Genomic DNA, 17,478 nt, shown 5'->3' on the forward strand with positions numbered 1-17,478 from the left:
ACCTAAGAGTACTTTCTTTCCTCACACTGCTCGACTTCGGAATGTATATCGTCTCTTTTCGCAGGTTCCAATAAATACCCTTGCAGGTTGTTGCTGGCCAATTGTGGTTAGGGTGCAGCACAGTGATTCCTTGGCTGATGTCACTGCTGGAAGAATTCCCTTCATTGGAGGAAGAGGGTGCCCCCTACAAAGGGTCAAGGTCCGTCCATAAATTACATCACGCACCTGGGGGGGGGGGGGTCAGACATTTCTCACGATGTGTGACATGGGGGGGGTGTTTGAGAAATGCAACGTCACATCAAAATGCGCAACTTTAAATAAATATAGAATTGTTGTAACAACACTAATTGTTATAACAACACTCCTACAACATCAGAGTGCACCGCCACATTCAATACGCACTACGATGACAATAGTTTAAAGCGATTTGAAGCATGTTTTATTTTCAAAATGGAAATATGGTTTGGGGGGGGGGCAGAGCTTTGTGACGTCATATTTGAGGGGGGTCTGACTTTTTGTGACGCCGTGTGACGAGGGGGGGGGGGGGAGTCAAAAATCGTACAAAATCGCGTGACGTCATTTATGGACGACCTCTGACTCGAGACTCAAGTGAGGGTTTTCTGGTCTCTAACTCCACACTGGTCAGGTAACTCAACCTAGGTGGGTACGTGACAATATCCCAGGAGGGATACGTGAGGTCAATTATAAATGTGTAGAGAACTTGTCGACGACGACTCGGAGACGGCTTGGAGGTTAAGGGCTTTCGCCGTAAGTTTATTAAAGATAGTACAATCAATTTCGATTTAAAGCTTTCGTGACTGCAGGGATTCATCTTCTTGGTTCTTTCGGTAAAGTCACGTAGAAGGGAAGTGAGAATTGTTTTATTATGTTTTATTTTTATTATTTTATTACTTCCCTTCTACGTGACTTTACCGAAAGAACCAAGAAGATAGTACAATAACACAAGAGTATACAACTCCCAGGGGTTAGGGGTCCTACTCTGAGTCCTGGTCCCAGCCCGGCTAGCTCCGGTCTCTCTCTCTCGTGTCGGATCGGAGACTCTGCCAACTCCACCCACCGGAGAGAGAGCACCTCTATCGGCTACCACCGGTTTATCCTCAGACTCTCCACTCGATCCCTCTCTCTCTACCTCTGATTCCCTCTTCAACCTTCTTACTCTACGCGTTCCCACAGTGACCCCGCTTTCGTCACGGGGTCTCCCTTAAATACTCTATGAGACATGACGTCATCGAGCCGCCCAGCGCGCATGGCGTCACTTCCCCATTTTACTCCTCTACAAATGTGTGAAATTATATCATACATGGGAATCATTGGTGAATAAATCAGGAGTTAATCTGGCAAAAGATGTAATATTTAAAACCATATGGTAATCTAGAACTATATAAAATACCTTTCTATTGATCATAAATAATGTCGTTTCCAAGAATAATTAGCGAGCATGGAGAAATGACGTCATGCATGCAGAGCGTATGTTGTATTATTTTTAATCGCTTGCAGTTCCGAGCTAATTAGGATACTTCACAAAATGGAAAATGTAACCTCATGGCGGGACCCCGGGTTCCCATAAGCCCCCGGCTCTCGCATAAACTGCATTGCGACGTCATTTTATGTCTGTTGAAGGCGAAATACACGACAATCTATTCCTCTCGACGAGCTCGACACGATTCGCTAATCAAAGTTTCAAAGCTTTGTTGATGACTACGGCAATTTTGGCAGCGACGGGTGCTTGGTGAATGATCCGCGCCAGGTGGGTCGCGGCGTTCGTCCGCCGTGGTGAGATGGAGTCGCCAAAAATAAAAAAAAAATACGATTTTTACTTCCGTTCATACGGGACCCCGGGGTCCCGCCATTGGGTTCATTATTTCTGAAAATATTTACATTCATTATTCATACATTTATTTCTCAACCATGTTGGGTCAGGCCGGAGGGGGGGGGGTGGGCTGCTACTCGGTTGAAACACATTTCAACATGGGTCCTCGTGGGTCCACACTAGTCCCCGTGGTTCTGCGTTGTTCTGGGTGGGTTTGTAAGTAGGGGGCACGGGTGGTGCATCGGCCAGTCATCTCAGTCAGTCGGCCTGTGGCAGAGGTCGCAACCGGGTACCCGATACCCGTATCCTACCCGAAACCCGGCTACCCGTACCCGGCCGGGTACGGGTAGCCGTTTGTGACCCTGGTGCGGCCGGGTACGGGTAGGCTGTGAGTCACTGGTGAGTCACCGTTTGTCACTCATTTCCCAACGTCTTGTCTCTTCTCACAATTCAAGTTCCTAGAATCAACCCACCCGCGCCTGCAACATGGCTTCATCCCAGAGGTCGCAATCAGGTACCTGATACCCGTACCCTACCCGTACCCGGCCGGGTACGGGTAGGGTACGGCCGGGTACGGGTACGGGTACCCGTTTGCGACCCTGGTGCGGCCGGGTACAGGTACGAGTAAGGAATCAAAACCCGTTTACGACCTCTGACCTGTGGCACCTGCTCGGTCTGCCCTATGACCTCCTGCCAGCCTGGCACAAGCGCCGTGGTGACGTCACCGCCACTTAGTGGCGAATGGCGGTTGTTGTTGTGTGTGTATGGGTCTCTGCGAGCCTATGGGAATCTATGGATCTCTCTGCGAGTCTATGGGAGGCTATGGGTCTCTGTGTGAGTCTATGGATCTCTGTGTGAGTCTAAGGGAGCGGTAGTTTAGCGGTTAGTGGGCTGCGCTCACGGCCACCGCCGGTGACGATTATTTGAACCGGTCCTGGGCCTCCCCTAGGTCGACTCAGCCTTAAATGAGTACCCGGTGCGATGTGTAGTAAACAGCGTCACTGGGGAGACAAAGGCGGTGCTGGCCACCCACACCCTCGTGTACCGTTCTGGCCTTTCATAGGTGCTGCTCGCTAACAGCACTTGCCCCTACAGTCTGTCGAGGCTACACGGGGGATCTTTGTCTTTATCTTTGTGGTTGACGTGACTTGCCTTGCGCTGCATCTATCCGCCGCTACGCGCTCTTCGATTCATCTTCGGGGCCTCCCGTCTCGCGTCGCCTCCGTCTCCAGCCGCTTCTCCTGCAGCCGGCGGGGAGTCAAAGGCGGCGTTGGGGTGGGGGGGGGTCTTCCCTCTGCGCTGTAAGTGGGAGATGGGGTAAGGGGGGGTGCGTACCCCCCTCCCATGCCCGTGGGTCCCCATTGGGGAACCCAAATGGGGGGGTCCCCTATTGGAACCCCCAACGGAGCTCTCCCCCCACATTGGGACCCCCCCCCCAATATTTGGACCCCCCCTGCATTGGAACCCCCCCCCCCACATTGGAACCCCCCCCCCCCACATTGGAACCCCCCCCCCCCCCCATTGAGACCCCCCCCCTGCAATGGACCCCCCCCCCCCCACATTGGAACCCCCCCCCCCCCCCACATTGGAACCCCCCCCCCATTGAGACCCCCCCCTGCATTGGACCCCCCCCATTGAGACCCCCCCCCCTGCATTGGACCCCCCCCCCTGCATTGGGACCCCCCCCCCCCCATTGAGACCCCCCCTGCAATGGACCCCCCCCCCCCCATTGAGACCCCCCCCCCTGCATTGGACCCCCCCCCCTGCATTGGGACCCTCCCCCACATTGGGACCCCCCCCACCTCCCATGCGTCCGCATTGTTCTGGATGGGTTTGTACGCTACGGGTGTCAGTGTGGGCTCACACCCCCGATCTGCATTGGCCCACGTTGGGTCTCTCAGTGGGTTCGCATAGGATCCCCACGGGTCCCACACGGGTATCTATGGGTCTTCAATGGGTCCATACGGGTCTCTACGAGTCCCCGTGGTTATGCGTTGTTCTGGGTGGGTTTGTAGGTTACTGGGTTCTGTAGGTCCGCCACGGGTCTTCATGGGGATCCCATATGTCTACACCCGTCTGCAGCGGTCTGGATGGGTTTGTATGCAACGGGTCTGTGAGTCCACACCGGCCTGCATAGGTTCCCATCTATGAGTCTCTATGGATTCCCCACGGTTCCTCATGCTTCTACATTGGTCTGGATGGGTTTGCATGTTATGGGTTTGTATGTAATGGGTCTGTGGGACTCCATGGGTCTGCATGGGCCACCATAGGTCTACACGCATCTGCGTTGTTCTGAATCGGTTTGAATGCTTACTGGTCTCTGGGTCAACGTAGAATCTGTATTGGTCTACATGCTGCTCTATGGGTCCACGCGGTTTTCACATTGGTTTCGATGGGGCTGTAGGTTACAGGTCTGGGTCCTCACCAGTCCACATGGGACTTTTGAGTCCCCAATGGGTCACGTGGGTCTCCTATGGGTTTCCATGGGTCTCTATGGATCCTCATATGTCGCCATCGGGCCACATGTACGTATGTATCTTGAACATCTTTCGCACCGTAAGTAGCCAACCGTGCTGATCGGAGGTCCGGGGAAAGGACAACAAACTAAACACAGAAAGCATAGAGACTTGGGGCCGCATGGGTTCACATAGGTCAACATTGGTTCCTATGGGACTGCATGGGTCTGCATGATTCCACATGGGTTGGTCAATTCTACTGCTGAGTTATCTGGCTGGTGATCTGTTACACCTTCAAGAGGACTGCTTGTTGCTGGATGTTTGGTGTTCAGAACCTTTGAGCTCCTGTGATTTGATTTTCTCTCGAACGGATTACAGTAGACTCTCGATTATCCGTGCTAATGACGGGCAGGACGGCCATGGATAATTCAAAATCGTGGATAATCCGCAGATCTCTATGCCAATAACCAGGAATATATGTATAAATAAAGAACAAATACGACCGACCCATCGATGTGTGTGCTTAGTGATAACACTTTCCTGCTCCCGCCCAGCAGAAGACTCGGCCCACTAAGTGGATAGCAGAGTCACGCCAATCAACATCAATCAAACTCCACCCACTGTTGTAAAGATATGGCAACTACTGTACTGTAGAAGGAAATCACTTGGATTTCGGACTAACCGGAGGGACATTTGTTCTGTTTAAGCACCGTGTGACTTTAAAGAAACATTTCCAAGGATAACAATGTTTAGCTGTTTTTTAGATTATCAATTTCAGCTTAAGGGAAAATCCACGAGTTTATGAATTTGTGTCAAGATCTCAGGTGCGCGGTTCATCCGCAAATCGGGATAAACCGCACGCGTGGATAATCGAGAGTCCGCTACAGTTTTAGATCATGAACCAAAGTTGCCTAATACCATGGAAACTTTCTGGACCGGATAACTTTTTAATAAATATTTTTTTTAAATGTCCACATCTCCGTCAGATGTCGTCCAACTTCACGCATCCTCGCATCAAGCGGGAGGAAGAGGAAATGCTGGGCCCTGGCCTGTGCTTTGACTGGGCGGTGAAGAGCGAAGAGTTTGATGCTGGTGAGATCCCTCTCTTTACATCTTCTCCGCTTTCCTCTGCCAAGCATGGCGTTTGCCTCTTGTGTAGAGGTTAGCAGTTCTAACCCAGGGGCTGGCCTAGTGAACACTTTCCCCGTTCCATGATGTCTGCAAGTTGCAGGGTGTGGGTGGTGTCCCGAAACTTCGGAACGCGTTTAGCGGCTCAGCGTTAATTTTATTTAGAGAGGCGTAGTAGCAGCAGCAGCAGCAACGCCATTGGTTTTATAAAAACGTCGTTGCTCACTGCAGAGAACTGTAGCAACTACGACCGCCCCCACGCTATGATAGCTGGTGCCAAAACTGTGCCACGCAACCTCCCGCATGGCCTGCGGGAGGCTAGGTACCGATATAAAGTTACTTTATTTACATCATTGGAACAGAATCTAAAGAAAAAACGATGACGTACGTATACATCATCATTATGGGAAAGGGGTTAATATCTAAACTAAGCTATTTTAATTTTACCAGATAAGGCCCCACTGAGCTATAATATACCTCATGGGACCTCCTTAGCCAGTACCATAATACAAGAAGAGGTTTTTCCCCTTTTTTCTGGAAACAAAACTGAAACCTTTTTACGAGGAATCATTGTCTGCATTAACCACAATACTTGTGGTCAGAATGCAAGCTTTCTGAAAGCTGTCTCTGGTGTGGACCAATCAGTCTCAAGGACAATGCATATATTATAAGAGTATGGTTTTTTTTGCATTCTGACCACAAGTTTTGTGGTTAATGCAAACATGATTCCTTGTAAAAAGGTTTCAGTTTTTGTAAAAAAGGTTTAGTTTTGTTGCCAGAAAAAAGGATAAAAACCTATTTTAGAATATACCGCTTTCTCAAAAGCGACACGCACGGCCGTCACAAATGATGGCTCAACAAAGCGGCTCATAACGTGGACATTTATAGCAGAAGCCAAAAAAAACACTTAAAAATATGACGCACCATTCCGCCCTGCAGCGGACATTGAGGACCTGTTGATTTTATTCGAACGATGGTCGGCTGTGTGGGGGGTGGTGTCATGGTCCAAAATTTGACAAATTTGATTAGTCGCCGCACGCACTTGACTCAAATTTGGCAAAAAGGCAAATGGCAACGTCGAAAAAACCTACCGGCAGACTCCGCATCCACATTTAGGCCGGTCCTGCGCTCTTCCCATGCCACGCAGGGACAGCTGCCAACGGGGGAGTCCCCCCCTCCCCTTGCACCCAGCGTCCTTTGAGGCGTCGCCATATGGGAGGTGCGGTGCAAATGTCAACTGGCGATGGTGGCGATAAAAACCCATAGGTCTCCCGAGTGTTCGCAGGACGACTGTGCCGCCGATCCACGACATTAACCCGTGTGGCGCAGTAGTGGCGGGATGGGTAGAGTGGCGGTCGGCGCAACGCGCTACGAAACCCGGCACCCGGAGTTCGATTCCTGCTCACGGCCAACATCGGCGGCGATTATTTGCGGTCGCGTTTCTCTGACGATCGCGTTGTGCGTGCGTGCATGTCTGAAGAGATGGACGTGAAGCAGGAAGATGAGGAACAAGAGCCGAGCTATGAGGTGCTGAAAGTAGTCGTGAAGGACGACGTGGAAAATGCCAGTAAGACTATTTCCGCTTATGTTTTTTTCGACGTTATTACGGGGATGATCCATTTGTAGACACCCCACTGGTCTCCAACGATCATCTTAGAGCCTGTTTCCAACGGCACATCTGAGCTGAGCCAGCACGGGGGCCTTAACATACTGTATGTACGTTGAACTTCTTTTGCACAGTACGCAGTGGGGAGCGGCAGCGTAGCGGTTAGCGCGCTGCGCTACGAACCCGACGACCTGAGTTAGATTCCCGCTCTCGGCCAACACCGGTGACGATTATCTCAACCGGTCATGGGCCTCCCCTATGTCGACTCAGCCTAAAATGAGTACTTGGTGTGGTGTGTAGTAAATATCGCCACTGGGGAGACAATGGCGGCCAGGCGTGGTGTTGGCCACCCACCCCCTTGTGTGCTACACTGGCCTTCGTAGGTGCTGATCGCTAGCAGCACATGCCGCAACAGTCCGTTGCAAGCTATACTGGGAGTCTTTGAACTTCTTTCGCACCGTACGTAGCTGATAAACGTCACGGTGGGGTTTTTTTTCCCCACTGGCTATTCTCAGTGCAAGAACCAGACAAGTGATATACGATGGCCCTCATAAAGACATCTGAATCAGGCACAGGCTACAAGCGAGGGTAATGTGAGTGGCACGGCTCACGGCTCTGTAGTGGGAAAATAACTCAAACCTGGCGTCTTTCTGAGCTGCACAGGGGCCTGACTCGGCACGGCTCGGTCGTCTGGTTCGAAAAGAGGTAGGGTAGCATGTTTTCCTTTTTTTTATCAACAGGTGATCAAATGTAGTGACAGTCTATGGCTTCATATCTTGCAGATGTTATTTACGTACATCGAGGTTGGCAGATTGAGACGTGTAAGACGCTTTGAATAAAATGTCTCTCATTTCTCCGTAATGTTACTTTTGCGGTGCGTAAATAAGTTGATCCACCTGCATATGAAATATTATTTAGATATTTATTTTTACGTAGAAGGGATGCTGCCACGGTGTAGTGATTCATACACTGGACTTGCAAATCCAGAAGTCACCAGTTCGGCAGTTTTAAATGGGGCAAGTTTCTTAAATCACATCGGCCCTGCTTCTGTCCACCCAGCAATATTATTTGGTTCACCAGTTATTCTAAGCTAAACTAAATGTTTTTTTTATTTTACCAGGATGAGGCCCACTGATATATAGCTCTTTTTCAGAAGCGACTTGTCCACAACTGATAGCTCAACGAAGTAGCTTATCTTGTGGAAAAGTATAGCAGCAGCCGAATACTTTAAATGCGTTGATATTGATTCTAAATGTGGAAGGAAAAACTGGAGGACCCGGAGAAAAGTCCATGCAACCACGGGGAGAGAGACATGCAATCTCCAAATATAAAGCAGGCGTCATAGTCGGAGTCAAACCCACGACCTCCTGTATACCAGGCGAGGTAGTTAACATCCTTCCACTGTGGGGTAAAGTGTGGGTTACTCCCACCTCTTTCAAAGCATCCGGCCATCGTGGAAGGACTGGGCCCAACTGCTCTCTTGAGCACTTCCCTAGAGCTCCCCCTAGTGGAGGCCTTTTCTATCAGCAGTGGCAGGCATGGGCAATTGCCTTTGCCCTGTTACGTATTTTTATTTGTACACACAAAGCCCACAGTTGTGATCGATAACAGCCATAAAGATGCTAGTACACGTGGCCGTGTACTCGCAATGATCTCGTCGGTCGTCGATAAATGGTGTATCTTTCGTCCGGGTAAAAGTCCGGGCTGCTCGCGTTTTGTTTTACTCCAGCTCGAGTCAGCGACTTTCATGTTAATGGAGACGACGGTGAAGAAACGTTGGACTGCCGTGAAAGCCAGGCCACTCCGACCCAGGTCTTCACCGAAATGGAGGTGTGGGAAGCAGACAGCGTCTTCGGTGAGTCACCCACCTGTCCGCCTGCCTGCCTGCCTGCCTGGCGATTTTGGCGTTCAATTACGATCCGACTTGAACAAGTACAGACCCGTTTAGTCTTTTGTCGCACGTGTATACATTATTCACGTAGATCGTGGTAACGGAATAGTCAGCAGAATAGAGACCAGCCATCCACAGGAGGAGCGAGCAGGGGTTTAAGGAAAGGTTTCTCCGCCATCGACCACACGCCATTAATCAGATTGTGGAAAATATGAAATCGATTTCAATTACAAGCCCTCGCAAATCAAGGCCTAACTAAAGAAACATTTAGAAATAATGTGTACCTGCAAAAAGCGGAACAGCCACACGAAGATTATATGAAGAAATTAGCAAAATACATATTCAAAGGTAGAAAGCTTTTGCCACAGTTATGCATAGCAACATTCAAAATAAATCTTGATGTTGCAATTTTTAACTGTTGTACTTATATCCAGACATAGCGTGCTTCCATTGACAGCTATTATTACACTGGTCAACACACTTTTTCTGGCATAAGGTATTCCAACGGTTTTAAGGTAATTTTGGGGTGATGATTGCAAATCTGGCATCAGTTTTGTCTATCATATCAGGTTTTTGAGATATCAAATATTGCATTTTCAATAAAAAACTGCAGAAGAAAAATATTAAATAAATGTGGATATCTACATAGAATTATATTATAAACACACTATCCTAAAATACAGCACCATATTTTAACACTAAAGCAAGTCACTGACTCGCAACAACTTGCAATCATAAGTGACAGAGTTAATTTCGGGTTAAATCAATGAAAATGGGGTATGCCGATAGCATAAACATGAGATGTGATAGAGCAAATCTGAGACCAGATTTGGAATCAGCACCCTGAAATTAGTCTAAAACAGCTGCAAAAGTCCAGGCCAGAAAAACATGTTTTTTTTGTTGACCAGTGTTTTTAAAGAAGTGCTTAACATCTTAGATCGTTTAACCAGAGAGGCAATTGCTTTGCACTTTGTGTGTGTGTGTGGCAGATGATGAACTTGGACCAGGACACCTGTGTGAGGAGTGCAGAAATGACTTTGATAGACTTTCCATCATGAAGTTCCCTTTGATAGAAAACACCGACGAGAGACCGCAGTCATGCAAGCAATGTGGCAAGAGCCTCGTCGACGACGATCCCCACTACAAGGAACAGTTTGAGACGCAATCTGCAGAGGAGTCGTACGTGTACGAGGGGTTTATGAATGGCTCCGTGCAGGACAATAGCTTGGAAGTGGATCGGCCGGTGCATCCTGAAGAACAGCCCTACGTTTGCCACGAGTGCGGCAAGGGGTTTGCGTATCCGTGCAGTTTGAAGGAGCACTTCCGAACACACACAGGCGAGTGGCCACACGTGTGCAAGGAGTGCGGCAAGGGCTTTTCCTACCCGTCCGCTTTGAAGCTGCACTCGAGAACGCACAACGGCGAGAGGCCACACCTCTGCGGGGAGTGCGGCAAGGGCTTCACGCGCCCATTCAGCTTGAAAGAGCACATCAGGACGCACACGGGCGAGAGGCCGCACACGTGCAAGGAATGTGGAAAGGGGTTCTTGAACCCCTCTGCCCTCGAGGCGCACTCCAGAACGCACAAAAACGAGTGGCCGTACGTCTGCAAGGAGTGCGGGAAGGGCTTCCTGTACCCCTCCGCTTTGAAGGAACACTCCAGAACGCACACCGGCGAAAAGCCCTACGCGTGCAAAGAATGCGGGAAGACGTTCACGCATCTGTCTGGCTTGAAGGAACACTCCGTGGCGCACGGCAAAGAGTGGCCGCACATGTGCGGCGAGTGCGGGAGGGGGTTCCTGTACCCCTCTGGCTTGAGGGAGCACTCGAAAACGCACAGCGCCGCGAAGCCGCATGCGTGCGGGGAGTGCGGCAGGGGGTTCGCCCACGCCGTCGGCCTGGTCGCGCACTCGAGGACGCACGCCGGCGGCGAGCGGCCGCACTCGTGCAAGGAGTGCGGCAAGGGGTTTTCGCGCGCGTCCGGCTTAAAGGAGCACTCGAAGACGCATGCCGCCGAGAGGCCGCACGCATGCGAGCAGTGTGGGAAGCGTTTCGCGCGCGCGTCCGGCTTGAAGGAGCATTCGAAGACGCACACGGGCGACAGGCCGCACATCTGCGCAGAGTGCGGCAAGGGCTTTCTGTATCGCTCTATTTTGAAGGCGCACTCCAGAACGCACACCGGCGAGAAGCCACACGTTTGCAAGGAGTGCGGCAAAGGCTTTGCGGACGTCTACGGTTTGAGGACGCACACGAAGACGCACACGGGTGAGAGGCCGCACGTGTGCAAGGAGTGTGGGAAAGGATTTTTGTTCCCTTCTGCTTTAATGGCTCACTCTAGAACACACTGGTAAGGTTTGCCACGATATCATGATTCAATCACCTCTTGAGAAGAGAGTAAGAGGGCCTTTATAGATAATGGATCGCCGTGTATAAACAGTGTAGCAAATGTAAGACAAGAGTCTTACTGGCATAGCTTGAATTTTCTTCTTCTTGCTTGACATCCGTTTCTTCAAACATGCGTGCGTAGTGTCGGGTTCCCATGGGTGTGTCTGGGTGGTCAGTCAAGCCGTCGCCATGAGTAGATGTAGCCGGAACCGAGACATTGAGGCTCTGGGTGACTTTTCGAAGGTCAAGCTGAGCAAAACATTTTTATTGATGTAACTTCCCCATTACATTCGCACCAAGTTTAAAGTAACAAAACAATACGTTTAAATACTTTGGCCGTTTAGGCCTACTATGTTACGCAACACATAAACGTATAGCACTCTCCTCACCAACACGCGGAGACAGGTCAGGATTCCAGTTTGTTTATTCCACCTCTGTCACACACAGCTCCCTCCATCCACAGCTCTCTCCACACAGAGCTCCAATTTCATCCACAGCTCTCTCCACACAGAGCTCCCTCCTTCATCCACAGCTCTCTCCACATACAGCTGCCTCCTTCATCCACAGCTCTTTTCACACAGCTCCTTTGCTCCCCTCCAGCAAACTCAAAATATTTCGGCCTGGATTATTTTTAATCTCCCACATCACGCCCATTCCTCTGCTCTCCTTGTCCAACTCCATTGGCTTCCCGCCTACTACAGCTATTTATTCAAATTCTTCACCCTTGTTTACAAATCGCTCCATGGTTCTGCCCCACCTTATCTCGCTTCTCTTATTTCTTACTATGTTCCACCTGGGCCCCTGCGTTCACAATCTCTGTTGTCCCTCACGACGCCTCCTCCCTGTGCCCAGTCACGTCTCCGCTCCTTTTCCCTCCTGACTCCATTCCATTGGAATAAACTCCCACTCCACATCAAGCAGGGCTAATTTCACGAAAACATTTTTCGTTCCTCCCTGAATACTCATCTTTTTTCACTACCGTATCCCTCTGCTACTTCCTTTCCTCGTCCTTAAAACCTCTTAACCATCTTTCCCCTTCCTAACCTTGCCACCCCTCCCTTTCCGTATCATCACCCTCCCCTGCCATCCATTCCCCTCCCCAATACTCAAACCGCATCACTTTTACCCATCAGCCAATACTGATGTACCATTTATAATTCTTGTGAATCGCTTTAAAAGCATTATATAAAATCCTAGATAAGATAAGCTCCCTCCTTCATCCATAACTCTCTCCACACACAGCTCCCTCCTTCACCCCAGCCCTCTCCTCTCGTCCCTCCTCGGACGTGCCCTCTTGTCCCCACGGTCCCCTGTGCTCAGTCACGTCTCCGCTGCTTTTCCCTCCTGGCTGCCCTCCACTGGAATAAACTCCCACTCCACATCAAACAGACAACTTCGCGAACCATTTTTTGTTCCTCCCTGAAGACTAATCTTTTTTTCAATAGCATATCCCTCTTCCCCTTCCTAACCTCGCCCCTCCCTTTCCCTATCATCACCCTCCCTTGCCATTCCTTCCCATCCCCAACACAACATTCAAACCCTATCTTTTACTAAGGTACCATTTATAATTATTGTAAAGCGCGTTGACAAGCGCTAGATAAAATCTTAGATAACATAAGCACCCTCCTTCATCCACAACTCTCTCCTTTCGACCACCCCTCCGACGTGCCCTCTTGTCCCCACGGTTCCCTCCCACTTCCTCCATCTCCCCTCATCCCTGTTGCCACATTCCCAGCGGCCAATCACACATCGTCACATCTCGGACCGTGTCTCAAGCAGGGGGTTGGGGCCTAAAGACGATGGAGGCAGGAGAACAAAAAAGACCCCATCTCCAAACTGTGAACTGTATTGATTTAAGGAAAATAAAACGTAGAAAAAATAAGTGCAGCAGGGCAGCATGAATGCAATGCCGAAGATGCTGCTACTGGCCTACTAGTTTTCCTGTGTCGTTCTTGTGAATGGTGCTCTCTACCCCAACATGCAATGTTATTGTGTTCCTGTAGTCCGTACGAACGTATCAATATTGCGCTTAGAAGCTGTTGTAACGTGTAGATGTGTAGCACTTTTATCTGTGGGACCCCTTTTTACCGGTATCCAGATTATGAAAAAATAATAGGCTTTACCCTTTGCAGCAAATAATACAGATGTTAAGATATTCAAACACTACTCGATCCGAGATATCAATGCTTTGCTATTTTCGGCGTTGTTCTCTGATCTAACACGGTTGCAGAGGCAAGGCCATAAAGAGGCTGTCTCTTGTGTAGGCCAATAATTTCCCAGGACAATGTATACATTATCAGCAGAGCGTGTTTGTTTTGCATGCTTTACCACAAGCATGATGTGAGGTTCATGCAGACTTCATGTCTTGCAATAGTAGGTGTCTATTTGGCATTTGAACACCTCAACACCCTCTTGTGTTATTGCCAGAAAGGGTAAATCCTATCCTTTTTTATCATCGTTGTAGCACTTTTATCAAATCATTGCTGGATGACGGCCTCTACTAGCCGTGTGGGTTGCGAAGGGGGGTGGTTAATTAACACCGGTTAACGCACGTTGGGTAACGTACAGATGAGCATGGTACGGTACAGCAATTTTGCTGCAGTTGCCCTCTGATACCCACAAAGTTAGGCCCACAACCTGCCTATTGTTGTAACATCCTTTATGCGCGGTGGTCGCCCATCCGAGCACTTTACAGGGTCGACCCTACTTAGCTTCCGAGATCTGCCGAGATCGGGTGCATTCTGGGTGTTTTTTGTTGTTGTTGTAGGCATGAACTGTTAACAAAAATTCCCAATTTTAAAATAAACCCCAAATTCAGTATACACCAGCGTGTCAAACTTCGTGTTCTTGTCTTTGTGACTCATCATTCGTTGCCTTTATATACGTGTGTGTGTATATATATAATTGATGTGCTTGATAAAAAAAACTAAAAGCATAAAACCCATAGACAAGAAGGAAAAACCGGATGACTCGGAGAAAAATCCACGAGACCATGGGGAGAACACGCAAACTCCAAATATACAGGCGTCAGGGTCTGGAACGAACTTTACAACCTTCTGTATACCAGGCGAGGTTAACATCTTGCCACCGAGGCGCCCTCATCTAGCACTCCACTCAAAGTCACTCATCGGCAGGCAGTTGCCTCCTTATCAGAATTGCATTTTTGTGTACAAATAGGTTAACCGTATATTCTGCACGTAATCTCACAAACTGAACCCGCACAAACCAAGGGAAACCTTTATACAACAGTTTTTTTTGAAGTGCATTTCCACCACTATATATGGAGTGTACGTACAGTGTGCATAGGCAGGATATAACCGATGCGCCGATACGTGAGGTTGAGGCTGAAGTATCGCATAAAGTATTCGTAGGGGACAAATAAAGTAAGGAAAACAAAGAACAGATATATTTTTACAGGCCGGGAGAGGTATTTTAAAGTGCCATTTCTGCCAATTATTTTAAACTGAAATCCACGTTTCCAACATTATTCTAGAGAAGAAAGTGCGACTTTAACGACGCAACGGTATTTGTTTTCTATGCTTGCTGTGACCCGTAATCTCAGGTCATGGTCGACAACGATTGCATCGTTGTAGCCAGCAAAGATCTTGCAAAATTTACTCGTTCTGCCTTCCGATGCCGACTTGTACATGTCGTGTAAAGTAGCCGCTAGCCGTTTTTGGTGAACACCGTATTCCTCTATCTTCATGGCGAGCTGTATAGAGTAAAAGAAGAAAGGGTTGCTGAACACCAAATGAAGACGCTTGTTGCTGCCTGCAATGCGGTAACTCAGAATTCCGAAGCATCCATGAAACGAGTAGCACCTCTTGCGGAAACAGCACAGCGTCCTCCCGCCAATAGGGATGGATGGGGCTGAAGCCTCTTCAACAGCACCATATTCCATGTACGTCCTAACGTGAGACAACAACGCCAACAATAAATAACATCAGCGGTATAAATAATCGTTCCAATAATAGAGTTGTCATAGCAATTCTACTTCCATCTGCTTGGCGCAACGATCTCTGTGGACCTTGTCATGGAAGAGCTATAACGTCTTTGTCATCGCGCCTTCACCACCATACTTTGCATCACTACTCTGGCCTTGCACTGAAGGCTCATGGTAGAACCCTACGCAGCAGCGTCACTCAAAATCTGCTTTGGACACCAAAGGTCTCGAATTGTTACAGCCTACTAAAAACTACTATACATGACTGCTATACACTGCACTATACTATACAATACACTACTGTACACTACACTATACACTACATTAGTATACACTATACTACTGTACACGACACTCTATACTACATTATACACTACACTATACTGTTAAAGCCTCAGATCGGTTATGTGCTGTCGCCCCCTCGGTTTGGAATTCTCCAATCCCTTTGCACATCCGCAACATCAAATGCACTCGGACTTTCATAAACATATAAATGCTTCCTCTAATCTGTTTGCCGAGGCTTTCGAGCAGCCCTGGGCTTGGCTCCGCGCCTCTGAGTTGTCTGCAAAATCTGCAGCGTTATAAATTTCGATTTAAAGCTTTCGTGACTGCAGGGATTCATCTTCTTGGTTCTTTCGGTAAAGTCACGTAGAAGGGAAATAATAAAATAATAAAACTAAAACATAATAAAATAATTCTCACGACGTTTCGGCCACAACACAAGCAGCCGTCCTCAGGTGAAGAACAGGTCTGTCGGAAAGACAGCGTCTGAATGAAACACCACCAGGCTTGGAGCGTATATTTAAGCTGGGTTGGAGGGGGAAGAGCGCCTTGACAAAATAATTTGCCTATCAAGAGTAATTTAGCATATTTATGGGAAATGTAGATATGGGATTAGTCACTACTTGTGGGATGGATAGGAGGTGGGCGGAGGGTTTCAAAGTCATATTATGCCCGTGCATTATGCAGGATTAGCAGCATCAAAGGGAGGGAATAGGGTTAGCAGTAGGGTTAGCATTAATAACATTCCTTCCCTTTATTAATGCTAACCCACGACCTCCTGTATACCAGGCGAGGTAGTTGATATGCTTACCATGGCTCCTCGATAACTTGACGAGAGATGTTAGATATCTCCATGGCCACCGCAACGCGAGTGCACACTCCATGCAAAAGGTTGTCGACTGTGGCTTCTTGCTGTTCTAAATTACACAACGGAAGTGGAGAATCAATCACAAAGTATTCAAACACACGTGTTACCATACGATACTGAAATCAGCAAGGAACAAACTATAAATTACACATCATCCAAAATAAATTTTAAAGAATGGCCACCTCATCTAACTACTTGGCTGCATCTGCCCCTATGTTTAATAAAATCAATATCATGTCCATCTACATTAATATACTACAAATATGCTCCTTCATCTATAAAAACACGTACCTCCGAGACATCGTACCCAAACCCTTCAAAGTATTATTTCAGGTTAATTCCCAAATCCATACGAACAACATGAGACACTAACACATTCCTGCGGAGGGAGCTGGTAGTAACGTTGGGTTGCTCGGTCAAAGGCCAGGGTCAACGGCGGCGTGGTGTATTCCGCAAATATTCCCGACTGTGAGGGCGGGCACAAGCCGGTGTGAGTAGGTTAAACATTGAATTGTATAAGGGCACCACGGGGTGACCAGCCCCTCCCCACCCAGCCTCCCCCCCACCCTCCCCACCCAGCCCCTCCCCACCCTCCACTGTCCCATTACTTCACCTGGCCACGCCCCTATTCTCGAAAATTCTCGTGGCCACTGGTTCACTCGCACTCTAGGGAGTCTAGGTTGACTCGACTGTCATTACATTATTACACAAAGCATGTTTGTTTGCATTGTCCTTGTACTGTTCGCCTCTTGGCGTTATTCTCTGGTCTACTAACACTGGCGGTCCAGATGTAGTGTAGTAGAACGACACTACTACTGTGTTGGCTCGGTATGGGGGCTGTAGGCGGGTGTCACGGAGGTCGTGTCAGGCCGTGACACTCTGCGTGAACCCAACAGGACACGTGACCGGATAAAGGGGGGCCAGTGGGGTCACGTGGTTTGGGGCTCGGGCCTTCCCGAAGGATCGGTAAAGGGGGCATGGCCTGGGGCGAAGCCGGCCACGTCGGAGTGGTTATAAGCGGTGTGTGGACGGAGCGCTGGGCTGTTCTGCTGGGTCAACTCTGGGATGAAGCCACCATCTACGAACCTC

The 17,478-nt window shown here is 48.9% G+C and overlaps 1 protein-coding gene across 2 annotated transcripts; it reads left to right on the plus strand.

The window, feature by feature from the left end:
- The first annotated feature begins 3,042 nt into the window (after positions 1–3,042).
- Positions 3,043–14,118, plus strand: LOC133360752 (oocyte zinc finger protein XlCOF6-like). 2 transcript variants are annotated; one of them, XM_061579596.1, is made up of 5 exons: positions 3,043–3,132; positions 5,274–5,379; positions 6,896–6,982; positions 8,751–8,876; positions 9,902–14,118. In XM_061579596.1, the coding sequence occupies exons 2-5, from the start codon at positions 5,274–5,276 to the stop codon at positions 11,260–11,262; spliced, it is 1,680 nt and encodes a 559-aa protein (XP_061435580.1). In that variant the 5' UTR covers positions 3,043–3,132; the 3' UTR covers positions 11,263–14,118. The 2 variants fall into 2 exon arrangements, with proteins under 2 accessions (XP_061435580.1, XP_061435579.1); XM_061579595.1 differs by lacking the exon at positions 3,043–3,132 and having other exon boundaries at positions 3,690–5,379.
- Positions 14,119–17,478: the final 3,360 nt, after the last annotated feature.

The sequence above is a fragment of the Lethenteron reissneri genome, chromosome 69 (assembly GCF_015708825.2).
Source record: "Lethenteron reissneri isolate LAM-NWPU_2019-01 chromosome 69, ASM1570882v1, whole genome shotgun sequence".
Lineage (NCBI taxonomy): Eukaryota > Metazoa > Chordata > Hyperoartia > Petromyzontiformes > Petromyzontidae > Lethenteron > Lethenteron reissneri.